At 43.4% G+C, this 26522-nt stretch overlaps 1 protein-coding gene and 3 non-coding genes across 4 annotated transcripts in view; all 4 read left to right on the top strand.

The window, feature by feature from the left end:
* LOC120024692 (bifunctional glutamate/proline--tRNA ligase-like) overlaps positions 1-26305 on the top strand; it is a 52963-nt gene extending 26658 nt beyond the window's left edge. Inside the window, exons 15-32 of the mRNA XM_038968934.1 lie at positions 1466-1673; positions 2292-2404; positions 2732-2843; positions 3141-3479; positions 5013-5240; positions 5511-5782; positions 6819-6870; positions 7251-7460; positions 7661-7733; positions 7976-8055; positions 9112-9213; positions 12820-12975; positions 18806-19003; positions 19174-19347; positions 19843-20003; positions 23455-23533; positions 23862-23926; positions 24115-26305. Of these exons, the coding sequence (XP_038824862.1) occupies positions 1466-1673; positions 2292-2404; positions 2732-2843; positions 3141-3479; positions 5013-5240; positions 5511-5782; positions 6819-6870; positions 7251-7460; positions 7661-7733; positions 7976-8055; positions 9112-9213; positions 12820-12975; positions 18806-19003; positions 19174-19347; positions 19843-20003; positions 23455-23533; positions 23862-23926; positions 24115-24265 (2773 nt within the window). The 3' untranslated portion in view covers positions 24266-26305. The remainder of the gene's footprint in view (positions 1-1465; positions 1674-2291; positions 2405-2731; positions 2844-3140; positions 3480-5012; positions 5241-5510; positions 5783-6818; positions 6871-7250; positions 7461-7660; positions 7734-7975; positions 8056-9111; positions 9214-12819; positions 12976-18805; positions 19004-19173; positions 19348-19842; positions 20004-23454; positions 23534-23861; positions 23927-24114) is intronic.
* On the top strand, positions 9382-9517 carry LOC120025407. Its single transcript, XR_005473009.1, has one exon. It is a non-coding gene; the product is annotated as a small nucleolar RNA SNORA5 (small nucleolar RNA).
* On the top strand, positions 17979-18115 carry LOC120025406. The gene has a single exon (XR_005473008.1). It is a non-coding gene; the product is annotated as a small nucleolar RNA SNORA5 (small nucleolar RNA).
* On the top strand, positions 19560-19692 carry LOC120025408. Its single transcript, XR_005473010.1, has one exon. It is a non-coding gene; the product is annotated as a small nucleolar RNA SNORA5 (small nucleolar RNA).
* Positions 26306-26522: the final 217 nt, after the last annotated feature.

The raw sequence follows: 26522 nt of genomic DNA, 5'->3' as shown, positions 1-26522 counted from the left end.
TTATTCAAAAATGTTTAAAAAAATGTTTTTTTTTAAAATCCTGAGCATTCCGCACACAATACCCCTTAATGACAAAGCGAAAAACAGTTTTTTTTGCAAATTTATAAAAATGAAAATAATAAAATATTGCATTTACTTAAGTATTCAGACCCTTTGCTATGAGACTTGAAATTGAGCTCAGGTGCATCTTGTTTCCATTGATCATTCTTCAATGTTTCTACAACTTGATTGGAGTCTACCTGTAGTAGATTAAATTGATTGGACATGAGATTTGGAAAGGTACACACATGTCTATATAAAGACTGCATGTCATAGCTAAAACCAAGTCATGAGGTCAAAGGAATTGTCCGTAGAGCCCCGAGACAGGATTGTGTCGAGGCACAGCTTTGGGGAAGAGTACCAAAGCATTTCTGTAGCATTGAAGCTCTCCAAGAAGGAGGAGAAGGGCCTTGGTCAGGGAGGTGACCAAGAACCCCATGGTCACTCTGACAGTGCTCTAGAGTTCCTCTGTGGAAATGGGAGAACCTTCCAGAAGGACAACCATCTCTGTAGCACTCCACCAATCAGGCCTTTATGGTAGAGTGGCCAGATGGAAGCCACTCCTCAGTAAAAGGCACATAACGGCCTGCTTGGAGTTTACCAAAAGGCACCTAAAGACTCTGACCATGAGGAACACGATTATCTGGTCTGATGTAACCAAGATTGAACTCTTTGGCCTGAATGCCAAACGTTACGTCTGGAGGAAACCTGGCACCATCTCTACAGTGAAGCATGGTGGTGACAGCATCATGCTGTGGGGGTGTTTTTCAGCGGCAGGGACTGGGAGACTAGTCAGGATTGAGGGAAAGATGAACAAAGCAATGTACATTGAGATCCTTGATGAAAACCAGCTCCAGAGCGCTCAGGACCTCAGATTCGGGCGAAGGTTCACCTTCCAACAGGACAATGACCCTAAGCACACAGCAAAGACAACGCAGGAGTGGCTTCCGGACAAGTCTCTGAATGTCCTTGAGTGGCCCAGCCAGAGCCTGGACTTGAACCTGATCGAACATCTCTGTGCCAAGCTTGTTGCGTCATACCCAAGAAGACTCGGCTGTAATTGCTGCCAATGGTACCTCAACAAAGTACGGTACTGTGTAAATGGTCTGAATACCTACACTTCTTTTCTAAATTGCTTTATCATTAGGGGGTATTGTGTGTAGATTGAGGGTGGAAAAAAATATAATACATTTTAAAATAAGCCTGAAACCTAGCTGTGGAAAAAGTCAAAGGGTCTGAATACTTTCTGAAGGCACTGAATATTTTCCTTCTGTCTTTCTCTCGCTCAATGTAACTGATGTGTCACATTAAAATGCATTATTGACTCTAACTAAAATGTTACCAAATGTACAATGATGGTAAAAAGAAATGTCAACTTCCTAACTCCTACACCCCCACACTACCTCACTTGATCTCTGTGATCCAGAGATGCCAGCGGTAAGGTCACCTCCCTGGACGGCAAACTGAACCTGGAGAACAAGGACTACAAGAAGACCACCAAGATCACGTGGCTGGCCGAGACCCCCCGCGCGCCCCTGCTGCCCACCGTCTGCGTCAACTACCAGCACCTCATCACCAAGCCTGTCATAGGCAAGGAGGACGACTTCAAGGAGTACATCAACAAACAGAGCAAGGTGGGTGAACAAGGGTGGGATGGGTCAAGGGTAAATGTGTGTGTGTGTGTGAGAGTCAAAGGGGGTTGTCTATGCGATGTGCGTGTGTCGTGTGAGGGAGTGTTTTTGTTTGTAAAAATGTCATGAGAATGAAGTATATTCCTCCTTGGGAGATCAGGTTTTCAGTTTGACCGCCCCCAGCCTCTGGAATGCCCTCCCGGACCACTTCCTTTAAAAAGTGGCCTAATGACCATTCTCTTTAGGAAGGCTTTCTGTTGATAGCTGTGCTCCTTGGTGGTGTTATCCCTTGTAGTGTCAGCTGGCTTCTTTGTGTCAGTTGCCCTGTCTAGTTAAAAAAATATTGGATTTGGTTTTTATTTTATGCAAATTTTGGATTATTCTGTATAATGAAAAGTGCTTTACCAATGTAATTTATTATTAAAGCACATCATTCTGAATAGAGCAGATATCATTGACCAGTATAGAGGAACACTCTTCTAATCCTTCGGAAGACTGAAAGGGTTTTCCTATTTCTCCTCACATCCCTCTATCACATTCTCTTTATCTTCTTCACATCTGTCTCCAATCCTTTCTTTGTGTCTCCCATCCTTTCTTTGTGTCTCCCTTTCTTTGTGTCAGCTGGAGGAAAAGATGCTGGGAGACCCCTGTCTGAAGGACCTGAAGAAGGGTGACATCATCCAGCTGCAGAGGCGGGGCTTCTACATCTGTGACCAGCCCTACGAGCCAATCAGGTTCTATTGCCTCTACAAGATATTTGACTAGTTGATTTGACCGTGACTGCATTTGGGCCAGTGGAAGGGATGCGTGGGTGGATGGATTGATGGTTTGATAGTTGGATGAGATAATAAATAAATGGATGGATATTCTCTAAAGGAAAAGCACAATGCCTCTTCAAAATGAAGTACTACTGCATTGTTCCAGAGTGTGTCTGTATTAATACTCTGTCCCTGGTGACTAGACATGGGCCAGAGGATTGGATGGGTGCTACACTTCCTAAATGCAAAAGCACATCGTTCCAGTGTCTGTATTACTAACGTGTCCCTGGTGTTGTCACCCAGTCCCCACAGCTGCAAGGAGAGTCCCTGTGTGCTGCTGTTCATCCCCGATGGCCACACCAAGGAGATGCCCACCGCCGGCTCCAAGGAGAAGTGCAAGGCCACCACCACCACAGTGAGTCTTAATACTTACTCCTCTATTTCCCCTCTTCTAGAGTTCTCCTTTACTGCGACAGGAAAGGAGAGAGGAAATAACTATGGGCTCATCTCAATAGTCTGAAGTGGCTTCCTCTACTTGTCTCATTTATCTGCACTGATCTGAAAATATAGGATAAGTCAAATCAATATTGCTGAGGCTCACCTGGCGATTTGCTTCCACCTGATTTTCCGATACATCCTGTATTCTTATAGATTCATGTAGATTTTGTTACGTTTCTGTAATATAAGGAATAAACTCCTTGTCTCCTCTTAGGCTCCCTTCCCAGCCACGTGCCAAGGCGCTCCCGTCTCTGCCCCAGCTAGCGATGCCTGCGCCGTTTTCTTTGGCATCGTGGCTCAAGGTGAGAAGGTACGCGATCTAAAAACCGCCAAGGCCCCCAAGGAGAAGGTGGACAAAGTGGTAAAGGAGCTACTGTCACTCAAAGCCCAGTTCAAGCAGCTGACTGGCCAGGACTACAAACCAGGCATGGCCCCACCCGCCAGCTCCACCACTCAGAAGGCCGCAACCCCCGCACCTTCTGCTGACTCCACCTCCTGCCCCTTTGCTTGCATCACCCAGCAGGAGGAGCTGAAGTCCGAGAAGGCCTCCAAGGTTTGAGTATATTTTTCTCTTGTTTATCATTTGGCTCATTTAAAAAAAAAAAACTAGTTTTTTATCATTTTTATCATTTTATTATTTTATTTTTTATCTATCACAAATAGCACCGAAGCAGCCAGAATAATTACAGAGAGCAATGTGAAATACATAAATACTCATCATAAAACATTTATGAAAAATACATGGTGTACAGCAAATGAAAGATAAACATCTTGTGAATCCAGCCAATATTTCCGATTTTTTAAGTGTTTTACAGCGAAAACACAATATAGAATTATATTAGCTTACCACAATAGCCAAACACACAAATGCATTTATTCACCGCAAAAGGTAGCTATCGCAAAAACCAGCAAAAGATATAAAATTAATCACTAACCTTGAGCAACTTCATCAGATGACAGTCTTATAACATCAGGTTATACAATACACTTATGTTTTGTTCGAAAATGTGCATATTTAGAGCTACAAATCCTGATTATACATTGTGAATACGTAGCATCGATTCACCAGAATCTCCAGAGATATTTTGGACACTCACCTAATCTGACCAAAGAACTCATCATAAACTTTACATAAAAATACTTGTTGTATGGCAAATGAAAGATACACTGGTTCTTAATGCAACCGCCGTGTTAGATTTTTTTTAAATAACTTTACCATAACAAACAGCTTGCGTTATTGCGAGACAGCGCTCGCCAAAACGGCGGAGAATAGGAATCAACATTTTCCACAGAAATACGAAATAACATCATAAATTGTTCTTACTTTTGCTGAGCTTCCATCAGAATCTTGTACAAGGAGTCCTTGGTCCAGAATAAATCGTTGTTTGGTTTTAGAATGTCCTTTTCTTCTGTCGAATTCGCGCCACAATGCTAGCCAATGTTGATAACGTTCCCATTTTCTCTCGACGCAAAGAACGGAAAACTCCAAAAGTCCCAATAAACGTTGAATAATCTGATAAATCTCGGTTGAAAAAACATACTTTACGATGTTATTATCACATGTATCAAATAAAATCAGAGCCGGAGATATTCGCCGTGTAAACCGAACGCTTATCAGAAGACAATATCGAGGTGCTTCGTGCGCCTTGGTAGACAAAGGAAATTCCTGACCTGCCACTCCAAAAGCTCTTGTTCGACCTCAGATCAAGCTAGACACCCCATTCCACCTTCCACTGCATGTTGACATCTAGTGGAAGGCGTATGAAGTGCATGCATATCGATAAATATAAGGCAATTGAATAGGCAGGCCCTGAAACAGAGCCTCGTTTTCAGATTTTTCACTTCCTGCATGGAAGTTTGCTGCAAAATGAGTTCTGTTTTACTCACAGATATAATTCAAACAGTTTTAGAAACTTGAGAGTGTTTTCTATCCAATAGTAATAATAATATGCATATTGTATGATCTAGAAAAGAGTACGAGGCCGTTTCATTTGGGCACGATTTTTTCCAAAGTGAAAACAGCGCCCCCCTATTGACAAGAAAGAAAGTGACATGAACCCTTCTGTTTTTGTCCCCTCCCTCTCAGGACCAGATGGACGCAGCCGTCAAGCATCTGCTGTCACTCAAAGCAGAGTACAAGCAGGTGACTGGCCAGGACTACAAACCAGGCATGGCCCCAGCCACCAGCCCTGCCCCTGTCCAGGCTAGCCCCGCCCCCGAGGCCCAGTCTAGCTCCTCCGTTAAGGTGCTCTTCTCCCAGGTGTCCCATCAGGGGGAGTTAGTGAGGAAGCTGAAATCGGAGAAGGCTCCGAAGGTTAGTGAGATTTAATTTCACCTCACGTAAATCTATGACCAAAAGTGCTGAAAACATGTTGACGAGAGCAAGCTATTCAGATGAAGTTTTGGCGCATGTACAACTTAGGATAGCTAGCTAACGTTGGCAACTGTAGCTACTTGTACCAATGTTAAATGATAATCAGATTTCATTCTTAATATTGTTATTCAGGATAGTCCTGATTGTTGAGTAATTAAATGCAACAGACCACATAACACAACCAATGTAAAATGCCATCCTTGTAACCAGGACCAGCTGGATGGTGCCGTGAAGCAGCTTCTGGGCCTGAAGACCCAGTATAAGGCCCTCACAGGAGAGGAGTATAAACCTGTGGCTTCCGCCGGAGCCTCAGGCGGAGAGGACAAGAACCGCAAAGACCGAGAGAACAAGTCTGAGAAACAGGGAGGTGGTAGTGGCGGAGGAGGAGGGAAGAAGCAGCCCAAGGGAGACAAAGTCAAGGAGGTCTCGTCGGGAGGCGCAGGGGGAGGAGGAGGAGAGGGGGGTCCCAAGAAACAGACACGGTGAGAGGGTTGGATAGGTGGATGAAGGGGAGAGTGGGAAGCAGAGATGGATGAATAGAGATCATTGGTACTTTAATGGAGTGGAGATTTGAAAATGGAATGATGGATGGCAGAAATCAAGGGAGATGGTGATGAATGTAGGCTGAATGTGGATGTGGTCCTGTGTGACTCAGTTGGTAGAGCTTGGCGCTTGCAATGTCAGGGTTGTGGGTTCGGTTCCCACGGGGGACCTGTATGAAATGATATGCACGCACTATAAGTCGCTCTGGATAAGAGCGTCTGCTAAATGACGACTCAAATTGAAATCGTGTAAATGTAGTGCAGTGGAACAGTTTTTTTCCAATGGACATGCATATTTTGTCATGGCATTTCTCGACTGTCATGTTAGTGACAACTTTTGCCGTCTCTACTCAATCTCATTTCCGTACGTAGGTTGGTGTCCCCCAGGGGTGCATTCCATTGGATTCAGGGCCTAGCTAGCAGACGGGTTGGTGCTGAAGTTGAGCAGTTTTCCCAGGCCCAGAGCTAGGTAGCTAGCTGGCTACAGTGGACTCTACAACATGATAGACTTTCTGTTTTCAACTTATTCATGGCTGGCTGTTGATAAAAATCATGCTTTTGTAGAAAAGTTATCTTGGACTTAAAAGCAAAGGACGAACATCTTATGATTCACAACTGTACCGGAAGATGGATTTCTGCTGAGTGTTCACACTGTTCTGTAGGCATGAGTTTGATTAATCGATTAGTCGGTCTAATTCATCCGTATCCATTTGAAATAGGGAATTGAAAAACACCAATTGAAGTGGTATTTTCCATTGCTGGGCAAAGTGGGCATAGATTTGACTTCACTAGATTCAAAACATGGCTTCCCCTCCGCAAAAGACAAGTCACCATGTCTAGTATGCATGCACAGCTCTTCCTATATTTTGGCCCTAGCAACCATCAACTAATCGATAAAATAGAAAAAGTTGTTGAACTCATCCGTAGTATACCGTGTGGTTTTCACACCTGATTTCTGTGTATTTTCCTCATTTAGACTGGGACTGGAGGCTAAGAAGGAGGAGAACCTGTCTGATTGGTACTCTCAGGTGAGTCTGTACACCTGTGCGAGTGATTATTGCCCCAGTTTTTTGACTAGCAGTCTAAACTCCACTAAAGCCAGTCGTTTTGGCATTGTCACAAACCTCTCTTGGACTGAAGCCCAATTCCATTTATACTCCTTGTACACTCCCCCTGGTGGATTTAAAAGGATGTGAAAAAGTAATTGGGAATAGGGCCTGGAGCTAGGGTGTGCACTTGCACACTTCCTGTCATTGATTTAACAACGGTAGAAAGTTCCTCCAGCCAATGATAACACCAATCCAGTGGTTTTAGATCCATTAGAGGATTGGGAAAAGGGTGGAGAATCGGAATGCAGCCATGGTATAGGGCTCAAGACAAGTGTCTACCTTCACATCTGCCCCTCCAGGTAATCACTAAGGCGGAAATGATTGAGTACTACGATGTGAGCGGCTGCTATGTACTGCGGCCCTGGTCATACTCCATCTGGGAGTCCATCAAGGAGTTCTTTGACCGCGAGATCAAGAAGCTGGGCGTGGAGAACTGCTACTTCCCCATGTTTGTCTCACAGGCTGCCCTGGAGAAGGAGAAGTCCCACATCGCGGATTTTGCCCCCGAGGTGGGTGTTGCGAAGTGTGTGTGGGGTTGGATGGAGGGGGACTGGGGGGATGGGTGTTCCCATTATCTATCCTTATTGAAAATCCTGGTCCTCGCTTCTCAAGTGATGCGTGATCACCATTTGTCTTGTCATACTGATGATTCCTCTTTAAGTGATTTGACACATTTGTAGTGAACTGTGTTTGTGTGTGCTGCCTTCAGGTCGCCTGGGTGACGCGTTCAGGGAACACTGAGCTTGCCGAGCCCGTCGCTATCCGACCCACTAGTGAAACTGGTAAGACAAACACACCTCACCACTTCCGTCAAACTTTAAAGTTAAACTTGACACGTTGAATTTCCAGATGCTTTTCACTAGGTCTCAAAGAACTACATTGTATAGGTGTAACTCACGACACAACGTATCTATGGATATTTTCATCCAAGGCGCTTACTACTTCTACCCTCTCTATGCCATATATGTATTCGTTTACTAATTCACACCCTGACCAATGCATCCTTCGTCTTTTCTTTTTACAGTGATGTACCCTGCCTACTCCAAATGGGTCCAGTCCCACAGAGACCTCCCCATCAAACTCAACCAGTGGTGCAACGTTGTGGTCAGTGTCCAATCCACGAATGATAATTGTCATATTCACCAGCACTGTTAGGGTCAGTACAATTTCAAAATGGAAAAGCCCAAACCTACTGAAAATTGAAGACTTCAAACCTGTCCAGTATGTCCACTGTCTTTTGGCAGAACCGTTTAGGACAGTCGGTCACCAACCGGTTGATCGCAAGGCATTCCCAGTCGATCACCAAACATTTCTGTAGAAAAGCCAACAATAAAGGCTTGCGCTCCTTTTAATTTTTTTTAAAATTTGTGTTGCATTGTCAATAGTTGCACTTGATTCAGAACCCTGCGCACTGGGTAAGCACAGTTTTCCCATTTTTTTAACCATTTTATTTGTCTGAAAGACCAACTCCGCCTACCCGATGGACCGGGAGATCTGTGGCTAACTCGAGTACGCCTACAGCGCTGGCCAATCGGATCACTCAAATTATCGTGCCTGGAGAGCTTCCACGACCCTGGCCACAGCAAAGTTTGATAGGCTACTAGCCTACGTAAGATTGAAGCACTTAAAACCATGACCACAGAGAGACTGTCAAAGAATACAGGGGGAAACGTGATCTGACTGGGATAATTTTGAATTCCAAGTCGGAAACTGGGGTGTCTTTCTAGAGCTCGGACTTTCCGACCTGAAGATCACTGACGTCATGATTTGACATTGTTCCCCCCCCCCCCGAGTTCCCAGTTGTCTTGAAAGCACCATGACCATCAGATACAGTTACAATCAGTCCAGTAAAATAAAAAAGCTAATTATTTCAATTCATGCAAGTGCTACACCAACTGATCTATTTTATCAAAGCTTGAGTTTTGAAATGTAATATGGTCTAAGAATAATAATATTTGCAGGCCAGGCATATAGCCAATATGCTTTGATAATGTATAAGGCCTACTGCCCAAACCTCTTTCCTACCGAATTGTTTGTACTAGGTTAATGTTAAATTTAAGTCATGCTTGCTGTTTGACTGCGAAAGTGATCTTTTCAGAATGTATCGTGATTTTTACTATTTCTCTAATTTCTCTTTTGTTTTCTCTCACTCACCCCCAGAGGTGGGAGTTCAAGCACCCCCAACCCTTCCTGAGGACCAGAGAGTTCCTGTGGCAGGAGGGACACACGGCTTTCGCCACCAAAGCGGAGGCCACCGAAGAGGTAACAAGGCCAATTTATTATTAACCGTCCATGAGACTAGTTCTTACTTTTCTCTTGTGAATGTTGAGTAAAAAACATAGAACTTGTCATGTCTGGGGAGTGCATTCAAACGATGCTTAACGTTTGTTTTTTGTGTAAGTTGGATTTAGACGCAAGAATTTGAAAGTTTGCAGTCTTGTCAAATTCAGTGTTTCCTTGACAATGGACCGCCATGACCAAAATGGCTGCCACCGGGAACCTGTAGTCCATGGGCCCTGCATCTCTTTTCCAATGGTTTCTGGGGATGAATGTGTACTACACCTTGGTTACTGTTGCTAACTCGGACAAGCTTTGCCTTTTATTTTCCTGTGAAAATGGAGAAGCGTATCGTAATAACGCTAAGGGAGCTCCCCAATGAGGTACTAAGTTACTTTTGGAGACAACCATCACTTATATCAGGTTGGAGCAAACTAAAGGATCTTCAGTATGCCTTTTGAAGGCTATATTCACGAAAAGTTATGCAGGAACTTAACACAGCAAGCAGGAGGACTAGGATAGAGGCAAAGTCTACAGGTCCCAGTGTAAGAGGGAGAAACCCCACTAGCTGACCATCGAGGCAGATGACAAAGGAGCAACATTGTTCCTAAACTGCAGGGTAGGTCTCACAATCATTTAAAAACCAAACTCATACAATATTGTGTACAATATCAGCTTCAGCTAGCTGTTATGCTAACATAAACAACCAACGCCCTCAGTTAAAAAAAAATATACCGTTCAATGCTAGCTCCACAGGTTACTGCTCGCATGTTGTTGGGCTGATCCACACCTTGGACCTCTGGAGATCCCCAGATGAAATGTCCACTACAAGCTTGCCACAACAGTTGCATAAGCCAAGAGGCAAGAAGATTGATTCCAAGCCTATTACAGTGGTCGGGGTGGCAAAGGCAAAAGGGAGTTGGAAAAGAAGACCAGTCTACTGCAGTTACAACTGACAGGTGAGCTACACGTGAATGTCTTGTTTACAATCTCTCCTGTAGTTGTCTGGCATGTTTTCTGTGATGTCCTTGTCCTTGCGAGGCCATACAGACAACTGACCTGTCCAAAATAAAGTCCATTGAATAAAGTGCTAACACTTTGTAAATCCATATGAAATGTAAAAGCCAGATCTTTCAGGTCAAAATTGTCTTAAGTTTCATCAGCACAAGCAGAAACTGCATCTGCCAATCTACTCTTGTATGTCAAGGGGATAGTTGTCTGTGGGGATATGTTTCTGATTTGGTCGTGTAAAAAATGTGCACAAGTTATTAAACTGACCATAAGTAAACCCAGTGCAGGATTGGAAGAAGTTGGGGGGACACTGCTGTTATCGACTCTGGCATTAACCGGTTAGGGGTTTGAGTTTCCTGAAGAGCATGGATTTTTTTATTTTAACTAGTCCATTTCCTCATACTTTTTGAGCGAGTAGAATCTTTAAGCTCATCCCTTCCTTTTCTTCTTCCAACTGGGGATGCTCCTCTATGTACTCTGGAAACACAAAATACACCAAATGATTAAACATTTGAATTTCTACCGTACATGATTTAAACAAGTTGGTGCTTTGTAAAAGCTGTTTTTCCCCTCTTTTGCAGCTCCCACTATTGGAGAACAGCACCACCACCATCCTCCTCCAACCCTACGGATGCGTTCCCAACATTTCCTCTGCCGCCAACAACCAAGATGTTTCTCTACAGTTCTGAATGAAAATAAGATATTACAACAGTGATATAATGATCTCCCAGTCTGAAGCAGAGGCACTGGAAAAAGAGAAGATGACAGAGCAGCAACACCCGCCGCCATGGCGTCTGCTCCCAGCCACTTACTTCATCGTATTTTTAAGAGGGTGTGCTCCAAGGTAGCAGACTGACAGTCTTGCCACCAGCATGCAGAGGAAGAAGACCGTGCAGACCAAGGCGATGACGATAGACCTTGAGCTGCTTGCAGCAGCACCGTATACTGAGTCACTGGGCACAAAGTGTTCCCATGTGGCTTTGTCAACCTCCACTCCCTCCATTTAGGCACATCTCCTGACAGGAAAGTCTAGAGTAATGAGAGCCCAAGCCACGGCTTCTGGAAATAAAGTGCCCAGACCAAGACAACTTTACTGGTAGTAAATATCTCTGTCAAAGAGCTGATGGTACCTATGCTTACAAACCTAATCATGAGTTCCACTACCATATTATGGGACAAATGGGAATCACAGGGATGCCGTGGTGTGATTTTTATTTGTCATGTGTAAAAATGACTTTCACCTGGAGTGTGTCCACTTTAATGCAGAAAAGTGGGATAGCATGAAAAGCCAGCTGGACTGCTTAGTTTTTTAAGCATTTCTTGCCGGCCCTGTGCAGATAGTTCAACAAAGGAGGAATTATCATCTCCGGTATCCTCTGGTGATTTGGTTGCTGTCTCTCCTGTGGTGTTAGTGGAAGCTGCATCTTGCACAGGGCTCTACGCTGACGTTTTTTCACAAGGAGCACGTGTGCCTTTTTTTTTTTTTTTTAAATAGGCGCACACAAATTTAGGAGCACAATGAAAAATGTGAGATGTTGAAGCTAGAATCTTAAATTTTTCTAAGCGCACTGGAATTCCTAAATAAAAATTCCAGGTCGCACAGCAAAATATTTAAGCGCATATGCAAGTTAAATGGCCGCACTGTAGAGCCCTGTTGCACATCAGATCTTAATCTGTAGATATGGGATTATACATGTAGTGTTATTCATTCAGTCATTCAGATATTCAGTGTTAGGGTTATATTGCTTCAGTGGTCTTCTGAATCAAATGTGTAAATCAGACATCTGTTGCCTACATTGTACTTGTGATTACATTAACTTATGTATGAGTTATGTAAGGTGTGTATAATTTATGTACAAAGCCTCCATATGTGAGATAAACTTGCCCCTTGGTGTCTGTCGATATTTGGTAATGTATGATAGGTTTGGTAAAACCTGATATTACAGTACAGCAGCTGGATTTGGGTACTGAATACTTGGATTCCCATCAATACATTGCTGAACGAAATTAGCCAGCTAAAGATTTGTGATACATGTACTCTAACAAAGCTAACTAGCTAGCTAATGTTGTTAACAAGATAGCTAGCTAAGTTAGCAATGTTTAGCTTAGTTGTGTAATGTTAAAGTTGTTGCCGACTTTGTCTAGCCAGTTTTTTTTGTGATATCACACATTATGCAAAAGATTAACATAGTTGCTTACCTTGGAGCAAACATTATATGCATCCTTCGTTATCTTGCTTGTGTTAAACTGTGCATGAAGTTGTCCACAAAGCTTTTTCCACAACCTACACTTCCACAACCAACCGAGTGGTTGGTTGGTTGCGGTTGTTAGGCTCTGATTGGACAATTGCTGTTCGAGGGCGGAGTTTAGTGAAGGGTTAATTTGGCCTAATACAGTTACCATTATTGTCCATTTGCACAGATTGATATTGTTGGTGGATGATTTCAGTGATAATTTAATGTTAGGGTAGCGAATACCTCCCAGTTTCAGAATTATTTTCCAGTTATATGCCTTCTGAACATGGTAGTATTTGTAATAAATACTGACTACTCTTGTCCCTCCTCCTGTGCGTGTGTCCAGGTGTTACAGATCCTGGACCTGTATGCGCGGGTGTACGAGGAGCTCATGGCCATCCCTGTGGTAAAGGGCAGGAAGACTGAGAAAGAGAAGTTTGCCGGAGGTGACTACACTACCACCGTGGAGGCCTTCATCTCTGCCAGTGGCAGAGCCATTCAGGTACTCTTGAGGCTTGCACACATCGCACTGAATGTGGATCTAGCGTTCGTATGCCGATCGTTCAGCGTAGTGGGTTTTAGGGACAACCCACTGTAGACGTATGACTGACAATTCTTTACTCAATTCTACATGTAAAATCGGTGCGCACTCGGTTTGCAAATTACGTTCAGAGGTGTACGAAAAACAATAACGAGCTATTGTTGTGTCAGCCCTTTGACGCCCGATGTCCACCAGATGCATATGCGTTTTGTTTTGCCGAATGTCTTACCTTCATTTTCCCTACTTGACACACATAATGGCATCTGAGGAGATGGCTGCCGTTTTACCGGCTCCAAACCAATTGTGATATTGTGTTTTTTCGTATTATTTGTAACTTATTTTGTACATAATGTTTCTGCCACCGTCTCTTATGACTGAAAAGAGCTTCTGGATATCAAAAGTGATTACTCGCCTCGTACTGGACAAAGATTTTTTCTTTAACGAGTCGTACGTGATGGATTTACTATAGACACCGGACAAGGCCCATATCCCCGTCATTCACATGAAGAAGAGACTGAGATGTAGGTTGGGGTGCCTAGTAAGAATCCGACGGCGAGTGGGTAACCCACCTCTACCATCAGTCCCTATTAGCCAATGTGCAATCATTGAATAATATACTGGCTGAGCTCCGATCAAGACTATCCTACGAACGGGACATTAAAAACTGTAATATCTTATGTTTCACTGTGTCATGGCTGAACGACGACATGGATAACATACAGCTGGCTGAACAGCTGCCTCCGGTAACACAAGGGGTGACGGCCTGTGTCTAGTTGTAAATAACAGCTGGTGCATGAAATCTAATATTAATTAAGTCTCAAGGTTTTGCTCGCCTGAGGTAGTCTCATGATAAGCTGTAGACCACGCTATTTACCAGTGGTTTATCTACTATTTACCATAACAAACCTATGCTGGCACTAAGACCACACTCAACGAGCTGTATAAGGCAATAAACAAGAAAATACTCATCCAGAAGTGGCGCTCCTAGTGGCCGGGGACTTTAATGCAGGCAAACTTAAATCCATTTTACCTCATTTCTACCAGCATGTTACATGTGCAGCCAGAGGAAAAATACTCTAGACCACCTTTACTCCACACAGACGCGTACAAAGCTCTCCCTCGCCCTCCGTTTGGCAAATCTGACCATAACTCTATCCTCCTGACTCGTGCTTACAAGATAAAACTAAAGCAGGAAGTAGATGCTAAGCTACAGTTCTGTTTTGCTAGCACAGACTGGAATATGTTCCTGGGATTCTTCCGATGGCATTGAGGAGTACACCACATCTGTCATTGGCTTCATCAATAAGTGCATCGATAACGTCGTCCCCACAGTGACCGTACGTGCATACCCCAACCAGAAGCCATGGATTACAGTCAACATCCGCACTGAGCAAAAGGGTAGAGCTGCCACTTTTAAGGAGCGGGACTCTAACCTGGAGTGGAGCGTGTGCTACGGGTGGGTGCTGCTATGGTAACCAGTGAGCTGAGATAAGGTGGGGCTTTACCTAGCAAAGACTTGTAGATGACCTGGAGCCAGTGGGTTTGGTGACGAATATGAAGCGAAGGCCAGCCAACGAGAGCATACAGGTCGCAGTGGTGGGTAGTATATGTGGCTTTGGTGACAAAACGGATGGCACTGTGATAGACTGCATCCAATTTATTGAGTAGGGTATTGGAGGCTATTTTGTAAATGACATCGACAGGATAGTCAGTTTTACGAGGGTATGTTTGGCAGCGTGAGTGAAGGATGCTTTGTTGCGAAATAGGAAGCCGATTCTAGATTTAATTTTGGATTGGAGATGCTTAATGTGAGTCTACAGTCTAACCAGACACCTAGAATATGTGGACAACTACAAATACCTAAGTCAGAACGGGCAGGCAGGTGCGGGCAGCGATCGGTTGAAGAGCGTGCATTTAGTTTTACTTGCATTTAAGAGCAGTTGGAGGCCACGGAAGGAGAGTTGTATGGCATCGAAGCTTGTCTGGAGGTATGTTAACACAGTGTCCAAAGAAGGGCCAGAAGTATACAGAATGGTGTCGTCTGCGTAGAGGTGGATCAGAGAATCACCAGCAGCAAGGGCGACATCATTGGGCGACATCACTGCCCCAACAGATACACAGATGACGCAATCTCTTGCACTCCGCACTGCCCTGGACAAAAGGAACAGCTATGCAAGAATGCTATTCATTGACTACAGCTCAGCGTTCAACACTATAGTACCCTCAAAGCTCATCATTAGCTAAGGACGCTGGGACGAAACACCTCCCTCTGCAACTGGATCCTGGACTTCCTGACGGGCTGCCCCCATGTAGTAAGGTTAGGTAACAACACATCCGCCACGCTGATCCTCCTGTGCTCCCTGTTCACCCATGACTGCATGACCAAGCACGACTCCAACACCATCATTAAGTTTGCAGACGACACAACAGTGGTAGGCCTGATCACCGACAACGACGAGACAGCCTATAGGGAGGAGGTTCGAGACCTGGCCGTGTGGTGTCAGGATAACAACATCTCCCTCAACCTGATCAAGACAAAGGAGATGATCGTGGACTACAGGAAAAGGAGTGCCAAGCACGCCCCCATTCTCATTGACAGGGCTGTAGCGGAGTAGGTTGAGAGGTTCTAGTTCCTTGATGTACACATCACCAACTAACTGTCATGGTCCAAACACACCAAGACAGTCGTGAAGAGGGCACGACAACGCCTATTCCCCTTCCGGAGACTGAAAAGATTTGGGTCCTCAGATCCTCAAAAAGTTCAACAGCTGCACCATCGCAAGCATACTGACTGGTTGCATTACTGCCTGGTATGGCAAGCTCCAAGTCTAGGTCCAAGCGGCTTCTAAACAGCTTCTACCCCCAAGCCATAAGACTCCTGAACAGCTAATCAAATGGCTACCGGGACTACTTGCATTGCCCCCCCCCCCCCCCCCCCCCATTTTTACGCTGCTCGTACTCTATTATCGAAGCATAGTCATTTTACTTCTATTTACATTGTCGTGTCTTTGACTATGCCAGATTAATTGCTATGACATGCTATTCTATAAAATAATTTATCCGTAATTAATATTACCTGATTGAGCTAATCATGTAAACGTAATTAACTAGAGGGACACCACGAAATAATATTTATAGAGCTGTTATCTTCCGAATAAACTCTTAAAGATTTAGTAATATTTTACATCCATAGCAGTCACATTAATCGTCATTTTATTCAGTCTCATCTGAAAGTGGTAAATCCTTGGTTATCTGCAAGAATCCTGGCTAACAAGTTGAATCAGCAATACAAAATTGGGTTTAATTATTTATTTACTAAATACCTAACTAATCACACAAACACACATACACAATTAAATCATAACTTGATCACAAAGTGCCGTCATAACGGAAAACATCCCTAGCGGGCAGAATAGATATGACAGCTTGTTACACAAAGAAAAGGGGCGGGATTTTAGTGAAAGAGCGGGAGACTGGAACAGGGCCGAAGCTGTGCTATCGTAAATACAGTATCTTATGCATTCTAAATTACCGCCCATTTGAAAAGGAAAATGCAATAAATATTTACTCTGAGCTGCGCTTCAGTAGGTTGGTGGTAGATGGAAGGCCGTCTTGCCAAACCGAGTCCTCTGTCCTTTGAAGAATATCTCCGGTGGTCACTGGATACGTTGGAGTAGCGTCGATGTGTAGTAGATGGGATACTCTGACTGTCCTTCCTAACCTGCGTTTGTAGCAGCTGTTGCTAACTCAACGGCTAGGAGGTATCACTTCTGTAGTGAATACGAGTTCAAAGTTTATACCATTTACAACCAAAGTCCATGCTGATGTTGGCTTAGTTCTGTAGTTATTATCTGAACCATTCTGACATCGGATCGTCATCCTAAATGTACCCGGAACAGGAAGTTATATTTTTGTCAATGTGGAGGGAGAGGGGTGTGTCTGAAAAGTGTATAACCCATGTCTCTTCACAGGGGCGGGCCCCTAGTTGAGCAGAAGCCCAAATTTATGAAAATCCAAATCTCTCATTTGGAAGCTAAAATTACATTTAATCTCTTCACAAATAATTTCATATTCAAACATTTGAATTAAACAACAATTCCATGTGAATCCGATACCTCTGACGTTTAGACTTTCCACAGTAGAGTTTGTCATTCTATCATTGATGAGAATATGTCAGAGGGCAACCGAACTGACATAATATACCTTAAGTACCACCGCATATGTTCAGTTGGTCGGATTACCAGAATATAGTTCATTTCCCCCCACTTCTGATGTTCCCAGAATCTCTATATTAACCAAGGGGTTTTCTTATGTCACATCAGTTATAGTAGGGAGAGGGAAAAGGGGGGAAAGAGGTATTTATGACTGTCATAAACCTACCCCTAGGCCAACGTCATGACAACATGTACATATTACCTCGACTAACCTGTACACCCGCACATTGACTCTGTACCGGTACCCCCTGTATATAAACTTGTTACTGTTTATTTTATTGTTGCTCTTTTAATTATTTGACATTTTTCTATTTTATTTTATTTTGTTTACTTCAGTTATTTTTTTTGTAAATTCAAAAAAATTCTAAACTGCATTGTTGGTTAAGGGCTTGTAAGTAAGCATTTCACGGGCGCATGTGACAAATAGAATTTGACGTGTTACGCTTTTTAACTTTTTAACAGCTAGCTGGTGGTACAAACGCTAAAGCAACGCACCAGTTGAAAGTATTTAACTCATGTGGTACACAGAACGCAACGCAGCCTAGCGCGGCATCCCCAACGTAGCGTTGCGGACTGCTCCATTGACAATGAATGACTTCCGCCAGAACTCATCTGATGGGCATGACAATTCTGGATCGAGTCAATGGCGTTTCAATGGGAGTAGGTGTGCAATATGTAAAATAGCTGGAGCCTTCATAAGACTATCAGACCTGAATTGAATTAAGCGCATTTCTCAAGTATTTCAAAGTCTGCAGCCTTGTCAAATAAAATGTTTCCTCTTCCATGGACCGCATTGGCGAAAATGGCTGCCACATTGAACCTGTAGTTCATGGGCCTCGCATTTCTTTTCGTTGGATATTGGGGATACATTTGAACTACCAACAATTAGGCCTAAGGGTGGATTTCAATTATATATTCTAACAGACAATGAAAATCCAATAAGAAGCATGAATTGGCACACCAATTTGGGGGGGGGGGGGTAGAAGTGCTGACTAACAGGATAGTACACTTGTGTAAAAAATAAATAAGATAGTCGCACACTATATGCTCCCTGTAATTTTATGGAGTAAACGCCTAGGGAGAATATTAGGGTGAGCAAGACGATCTTTATATATTTTTAGATTCTAAAAATCAACATCAACTAGGACCTTGGATGAAACCCACTTTTCCTGGCCCCCTTGTAAGCAATATTTAGGAAACTCTTCTAAAATACCTGGAGCCTTCCACATGAATGCATGAATGCATGAAAATGAAAATATCTAGGAGCAGACTAAAGGAGTCAACAAGTAAATAGCAGTCGAACTAAAGCACACAGTGGAAACACATCTCTTAGGCACGCCTTTTTACAAATCTGGGTTAAAATGTCATTTCAAATACTTTAGTTGTGCTTGATTGACCTTACCTGTTACAATGAACATATATAGAAAAGTTCCCAAAGTGCAAACCCCACCCACCTGGCACTCCAGGTAGGCTAAAGGAAAAAATATATATTTGAAAGATTTTAAACCGTATTTTAACCCAGGTCTGCTTTTTAACAATAAGAAAACAACCAAGCTAAATGTTTCTCTTCCTCTCAGGGCGCCACGTCCCATCACCTGGGACAGAACTTCTCGCGGATGTTTGAGATTGTGTTTGAGGACCCCAAGAAGCCAGGTGAAAAGCAGCTGGCATATCAGAACTCGTGGGGTATCACCACCCGCACCATCGGCGTGCTCACCATGGTCCACGGTGACAATATGGGCCTGGTGCTGCCCCCCAAAGTCGCATGTCTCCAGGTATGTTTTTTATTTTACCAGGAAATTCTTATTTACAATGATGGCAAAAGGTAAATCATTTCGATTTGTAAAACAACCTTTATTAGCATGAGTCAAGTTGACGTAGTAAATTCAGTGCCAATTCAAAATTATATAACTCTGCATCTTTTCCTGCTCCTCTTCTCACCCAGGTGATCGTCATCCCATGTGGTATCACGGCCTCCCTGCCCGAGGCTGAGAAAGAGGTTCTCTTGGCCCAGTGCTCCAAGTACCTGGCTCGGCTGCAGAGGGGAGAGATCCGAGTCAAGGCAGACCTCCGAGAAAACTACTCCCCTGGCTGGAAGTTTAACCACTGGGAGCTCAAGGTAAAACCACAACTCCTGGCCATGTTTGGGTCACTTTGTAAGAGCGTGGCTCTAGTAACGCCATGGTCGTGGGTTCGATTCCCACTGGGGTCATACACAACAACAACAAAAAATCGCTCACTGTACTGTGTCTCATTAAAGCATTTTCTGAATGGCATATCTTATTATTATTATTAGTATAATATTACTCCCCACATCTTCTTTTACGGGTTTGTAGCCTTGTCATTGTGCTTCCTCTACAATGGACCGCACTGGCCGAAATGACTGCCACCGTGAACCTGTAGTCCACAGGCTTCCTGTCCCATCTCCATGGATCCTGGGGATACATTTGTACTACTGAAAATTAGATGATTTCAGGGATGAACTTCTCATCAGTCCAATATTAGGTGTCTAATCAAATCATCTCTCTTTTTCTCTTGCTCATTCCCTCTTGTTCTCTTTCCCTCTCCCCTCTCTTTCCCTCTTTCCCTCCCTCTCTCCATCCATCCCTCTAAGGGTGTGCCCATTCGTCTGGAAGTGGGTCCTAAGGACCTGAAGCAGGGTCAGTGTGTGGCCGTGAGGAGAGACACAGGGGAGAAGATCACCCTGCCCGAGGCCGACACAGAGAAGAGGCTCACACAGCTACTGGAGGACATCCAGACCAACCTCTTCAAGAGGTAGAGTGCATGTACATTCACGCACTCATACAAGTGTGTGGAAAAAACACACTTGAGAAAATCAAGGCCAACCTCTAGGTAACACACACACACACATACAGTATAAGAATTAGCAGCATATACACATGCTTCACACACATACAGTTGAAGTAAGTATATATACACGAAGGTTGGAGTCATTAAAACTCGTTTTTCAACCACTCCACAAATGTCTTGTTAACAAACTATAGTTTTGGCAAGTCGGTTAGGATATCTACTTTAAGTAATTTTTCCAACAATTGTTTACAGACAGATTATTTCACTTATAATTCACTGTATCACAATTCCAGTGTTTACATACACTAAGTTGACTATGCCTTTAAACAACTTGGAAAATTCCAGAAAATGATGTCATGGCTTTAGAAGCTTCTGATAGGCTACTTGACATCATTTGAGTCAATTGGAGGTGTACCTGTGGATGTATTAAGGCCTACCTTCAAACTCAGTGCCTCTTTGCTTGACATCATGGGAACATCAAAAGAAATCATCCAATACCTCAGGAAAAAATTGTAGACCTCCACAAGTCTGGTTCATCCTTGGGAGCAATTTCCAAACGCCTGAAGGTACCACGTTCCTCTGTACAAACAATAGTACGCAAGTATAAACACCATGGGACCACGCAGCTGTCATACTGCTCAGGAAGGAGACACGTTCTGGCTACTAGAGATGAACGTACTTTGGTGTGAAAAGTGGAAATCAATCCCAGAACAACAGCAAAGGACCGTGTGAAGATGCTGGAGGAAACCGGTACAAAAGTGTCTATATCCACAGTAAAACGAGTCCTATATTGACATAACCTGAAAGGCCGCTCAGCAAGGAAGAAGCCACTGCTCCAAAACTGCCATAAAAAAGCCAGACTACAGTTTGCAACTGCACATGGGGACAAAGATCATACTTTTTTGGAGAAATAGGACTGTTTAGAATAGAACTGTTTGACCATAATGACCAGCGCTATGTTTGGAGGAAAAAGGGGGAGGCTTGCAAGCCGAAGAACACCATCCCAACTGTGAAGCACGGGTGTGGCAGCATCATGTTGTGGGGGTGCTTTGCTGCAGGAGGGACTGGTACACTTCACAAAATAGATGGCATCATGAGAAGGGAAAATTGTCGATATATTGAAGCAACATCCCAAGGCATCAGTCAGGAAGTTAAAGCTTGGTCGCAAATGGGTCTTCCAAATGGACAATGACCCCAAGCATACTTCCAAAGTTGTGGCAAGATGGCTTCAAGGACAACAAAATCAAGGTATTGGAGTGACCATCACAACGCCCTGACCTCAATCCCATTGAACATTTGTAGGCAGATCTGAAAAAGCGTGTGCGAGCAAGGAGGCCTACAAAGGAGGCCTACCTGACTTAGTTTCAACAGCTTTGTCAGCAGGATTGGTCCAAAATTCACCCAACTTATTGTGGGAAGCTTGTGGAAGGCTACGTTTGACCCAAGTTACACTCAATTAGTATCGCCTTCAAGTTTATGTTTTATGTTTATGTAAACTTATGACCCACTGGTAATGTGATAAAATAAATAAAAGCTGAAATAAATCATTCTCTACTATAATTCTGACATTTCACATTCTTAAAAAAAGAGATGATCCTACCTGACCTAAGACAGGGAATTTTTACTAGGATTAAATGTCAGGAATTGTGAAAAATTTGGTTTAAAGGTATTTGGCTGAGGTGTATGTAAACTTCCGACTTACACTGTGCAGTCGTGGCCAAAAGTTTTGAATGACACACAAAATAATTTTCACAAGTCTGCTGCCTCAGTTTGTGTGATGGCAATTTGCATATACTCCAGAATGTTATGAAGAGTGATCATTTGCATGGAAAATAGGGACTTTGCAATTAATCTGAACTGAATCCCCCAAAAACATTTCCACTGCATTTCAGCCCTGCCACAATAGGACCAGCTGACATCATGTCAGTGATTCTCTCGTTAACGCAGGTGTGAGTGTTGATGAGGAAAAGGCTGGGGATCACTCTGTCATGCTGATTGAGTTCGAATAACAGACTGGAAGCTTCAAAAGGAGGGTGGTGCTTGGAATCATTGTTATTCCTCTGTCAACCATGGTTACCTGCTAGGAAACACGTGCCATCAACGTTGCTTTGCACAAAAAGGGCTTCACAGGCAAGGATGTTGCTGCCGGTAAGATTTCACCTAAATCAACCATTTATCGGATCATCAAGAACTTCAAGGAGAGCGGTTCAAATGTTGCAAAGGCTTCAGGGCGCCCAAGAAAGTCCAGCAAACGCCAGACCGTCTCCTAAAGTTGTTTAGGCTGCGGGATCGGGGCACCACCAGTACAGAGCTTGCTCAGGAATGGCGGCAGGCAGGCGTGGGTGCATCTGCACTTATAGTGAGGTGAAGACTTTTGGAGGATGGCCTGGTGTCAAGAAGGGCAGCAAAGAAGCCACTTCTCTCCAGGAAAAACAACAGTGACAGACTGATATTCTGCAAAAGCTACAGGGATTGGAATGCTGAGGCCTGGGGTAAAGTCATTTTCTCTGATGAATCCCCTTTCTGATTGTTTGGGGCATCCTGTATAAAGCTTGTCCGGAGAAGACAAGGTGAGCGCTACCATCAGTCCTGTGTCATGCCAACAGTAAAGCATCCTGAGACCGTTCATGTGTGGGGTTGCTTCTCAGCCAAGGGAGTGGGTGCACTCACAATTTTGCCTAAGAACACAGCCATAAATAAAGAATGGTACCAACACATTCTCCGAGAGCAACTTCTCCCAACCATCCAGGAACAGTTTGGTGACGAACAATGCCTTTTTCAGCGTGATGGAGCACCTTGCCATAAGGCAAAAGTGATAACTAAGTGGCTCTGGGAACAAAACATCGGCATTTTGGGTCCATGGCCAGGAAACTCCCCAGACCTTAACTTGTGGTCAATCCTCAAGAGGTGGGTGGACAAACAAAACCCCACAAATTCTGACAAACTCCAAGCATTGATTATGCAAGAATGGGCTCCCATCAGTCAGGATGTGGCCCAGAAGTTAATTGACAGCATGCCAGGGTGGATTGCAGAGGTCTTGAAAATGAAGGGTCAACACTGCAAATATTGATTGTATCAACTTCATGTAATTGTCAATAAAAGCCTTTGACACTTATGAAATGCTTGTAATTATACTTCAGTATTCCATAGTAACATCAGACAAAAATATCTAAAGACACTGAAGCAGCAAACTTTGTGGAAATTAATATTTGTGTCATTCTCGACTGTACATGCTCTCTGTTTTGCGCTCTTTCTGTGCATTTCTCTCAGTCTCTTTGTGTGTGTATGTGTATCTCTCTCAGCTACTGCACTGGGGCTAATGTACACCACACACACACACACACACACACACACACACACACACACGTGTGACCTGTCGAATCCTGGACTAATATTGAACTTTTCTGTGTCGCAGGGCATCAGATGACTTGAACAAGCACATGGTGGTAGCAGACTCTATGGAACAGTTCCAGAAAGATCTAGACCAGGGCAGGGTGAGTTAAACTGTTTATCTGTTATATTTTTAACCTTCATCAGAGATGAAGTCTTCATGGCCTGTGTGGTACAGCGGTTACAGCCGCTCACCCCGGCACACATGTAAGCCGTAGTCTGCATGTGTTCGTATCCGGCCCACTGCCCTTTACTCACCCTTCCCCGTATATCACACTGTACTATCTCTTCAATAAAGCTAAAGAAAACTGACAGGAGTGGGACTGCCCCACTTCCCCAAAAATACTTTTAGTTTTCTTCACTTCTGGCTGGCTTAACTAATACAAACACACTGACCGTTTATTTGTATTTATTTTTTGGGGATGTCCACAGATTGTCCAGATCCCCTTCTGTGGAGGAATTGAGTGTGAAGACTGGATCAAGAAGACCACTGCCAAGTACGTATCACTCAAGTATCTCAAAATGACCGTGATGCATATATACGTACACGTGTATGACAAGTCTTGCAAATCTTTATAATCGCATCAATATGCATTATCGTCTCTTAGTGAAGTGTGAGCAAATGTAGAATGAAGCTCAATAAATCTGTCAACTCCCTATCCTGTCTCTCTGTCCCCCTCTCCAGGGACCAGGATCTGGAGCCCGGTGCCCCCTCTATGGGTGCAAAGAGCCTGTGTATCCCCTTCAAGCCCCTGCAGCCCCTGCAGCCGGGCCAGATGTGTGTCAGCGGCAAGGAGGCCGCCCAGTACTACACTCTGTTTGGCCGTAGCTACTAAATACACACCGGAAGGGTGTATCTCAATCGTCTGAAATGGCTTCCTCTCCTCGTCACTTCTCCTTTGTCTGGGAAATGTGAAGAACTAGATTGTTGAAAACCAAGAAATTCTCTGGGTGTTTCCCCCTATCATGCTCTTTTGAATGAGCGGAGATGAAGTCACTTCAGACTATTGAGATGTACCGAGTTAACACCCCATAGTGTGTTCCCTTTCTTTCAGCCCTTAACCATGTTGCAATGGTGGCCCAACCCCTCGAAAGTGACTAAAGAAAGGCACTCTCCGTAATCAGCTATTATCTCCCCACTAGCCCCAAATGTAACAAAAAAAGCAATTTTTATACCCGGTGACAGTCTTGTCTCTTTCTCCCTCCCACCCTAACTTATCTCAGGACCTTTTACAGGTATAAAAGATGTCCTTGTACTCAGGCAAGATGTTTTAGTACCTCCCCACGAACTGAACTGACATTGACCACTCTCTGTCATAGCAATTGGGGGTGGACTAGGGGGTGGTGAGGGTTGTTTCCTGGAGGTTTTCGACACGTTATTCCTGTGTATCAACTCATAGGAATACTCATAGATCCTATTAAACTACTAGAGGGGCTATGTCATAAACAACCCTCGAAGCTCCAGAATGTGGTGAAAATAGCAGCCATAGAAGCAGTAACAAGGTCAATGGATCTCAACCAAAACAATGGAAATGCGTGGGGGAAAGATCCCGAATCTTCTCATTGCCCCCAGCAAAATGTTCCTACATTTAGGCTGTTGTTGTGTATTTCACACTGTTGAGGTGAAACAAATGTAAATAATGCTTGTAATAATCAACTGGATTACAGTTAAAAACAACTGACTACCACAACCGATTTCTCTATGCTAGCTGTGCTACCAGCTTATACGAACGGGAGTTAGCATTTAGCAGTTACTTCTTCTAAACCTGAAAAGGAACTACTTCTAAGTGTTATGCAGCGTAAACGTCTAAATATATCCAAATCTGCCTTTAGTAACCACATTGTGGGCCTGCTAAAGTACATCAATAATGAGGGATTTGATGAATATCCAATTTGTTCGATCAGATTTGTTGAATGTGCGCCAATCCGACGTCCTTTTTATCCCCCACGGTCTACGTTCCATTGACCTCTTTACCACATCTATATTGGTCAGGGAGAAATCCGAACCAGTCTAATTGAAATTGATGGCAGTAGAGGCATAATCCTGATTTTTCTTATGCAGGGAAATAAAAGTAAGGCATGTGATTTCAGAAATTGTGTATTAGAATTGTGAACTTAAAATATTGTAATATAATTATAAGTTGAGTTTTTATACGGGTTTATTGCGAATGCTGTGTATAAATAGCCTCTAAAACAGGGCTGTCCAACTATTCCTGGAGAGCTAACCTCCTGTAGGTTTTTGCTCCAACCCCAGTTGTAACTAAAATGATTCAGTTTATCAACCAGCTAATTATTTGAATCCGTTGCGCTAGATTAGGGTTGGAGCGAAAACCTACTGGACAGTAGCGCTCCGGGAACATGGTTGGAGAGCACTGCTCTATAATATATATGGAAAAAGACCATAAATGTCTGCATTTTTATTTTCTTGGAAAGCTGTGAGTGCTATTATATGATACAATATCAATACTTGTTGCATTTACAACTTTTTTTGAAGTACTATCATCAACTGATTTGAGACAGGCTGTGGATTGACAGCATTGTTTGAATGGAATGTTGTCATATTGGCAGTTAATTTGAAAAATGTATTGAATCATTCCTCTGAAGCTGGCTAGCTAGCTAACAAACATACAGTGCAGATACATTCTTCAAATTCATTATTTAACACTATTTGTCACAGCACTGGCAAACCATGGTTGACCATCTCCCTGACCAAAATGGCTGACCTTTGTCCCACCAGAAGAAGGTTCATGTCCATTCTAGCATCCTAATTCTATTGGAATACGTACTATGACATACCTGTACTGTAATCTCTGATTTACTCCAACTAATGCAATTGTAGAACTTGTCTATAAAAATAAAGGGACTCTGAATTTCTACTGTATAGTTTCAGGTGATTTCTGTTTTGGGGAGATGCGTTATCATTTGAGTGCTTCTTTATCTGTAAAATATGGCCACTTTATATGAAAATGTGTGGATTCTTGTCCAAACAGGTCCACATCATTGTTCTATGGTCAGTGTGGAAAAGTGGAACTCCACAAGCTTTAGCCTTTTGACTCTCAGATCAATTCAGTGTCTATAAGAAATTCTGAGAGT

Source organism: Salvelinus namaycush, chromosome 30 (genome assembly GCF_016432855.1).
Source record: "Salvelinus namaycush isolate Seneca chromosome 30, SaNama_1.0, whole genome shotgun sequence".
Taxonomy (NCBI): Eukaryota; Metazoa; Chordata; class Actinopteri; order Salmoniformes; family Salmonidae; genus Salvelinus; species Salvelinus namaycush.
The sequence above is the reverse complement of the archived record's forward strand: the minus strand, read 5'-3'. Positions and strand labels throughout refer to the sequence as shown.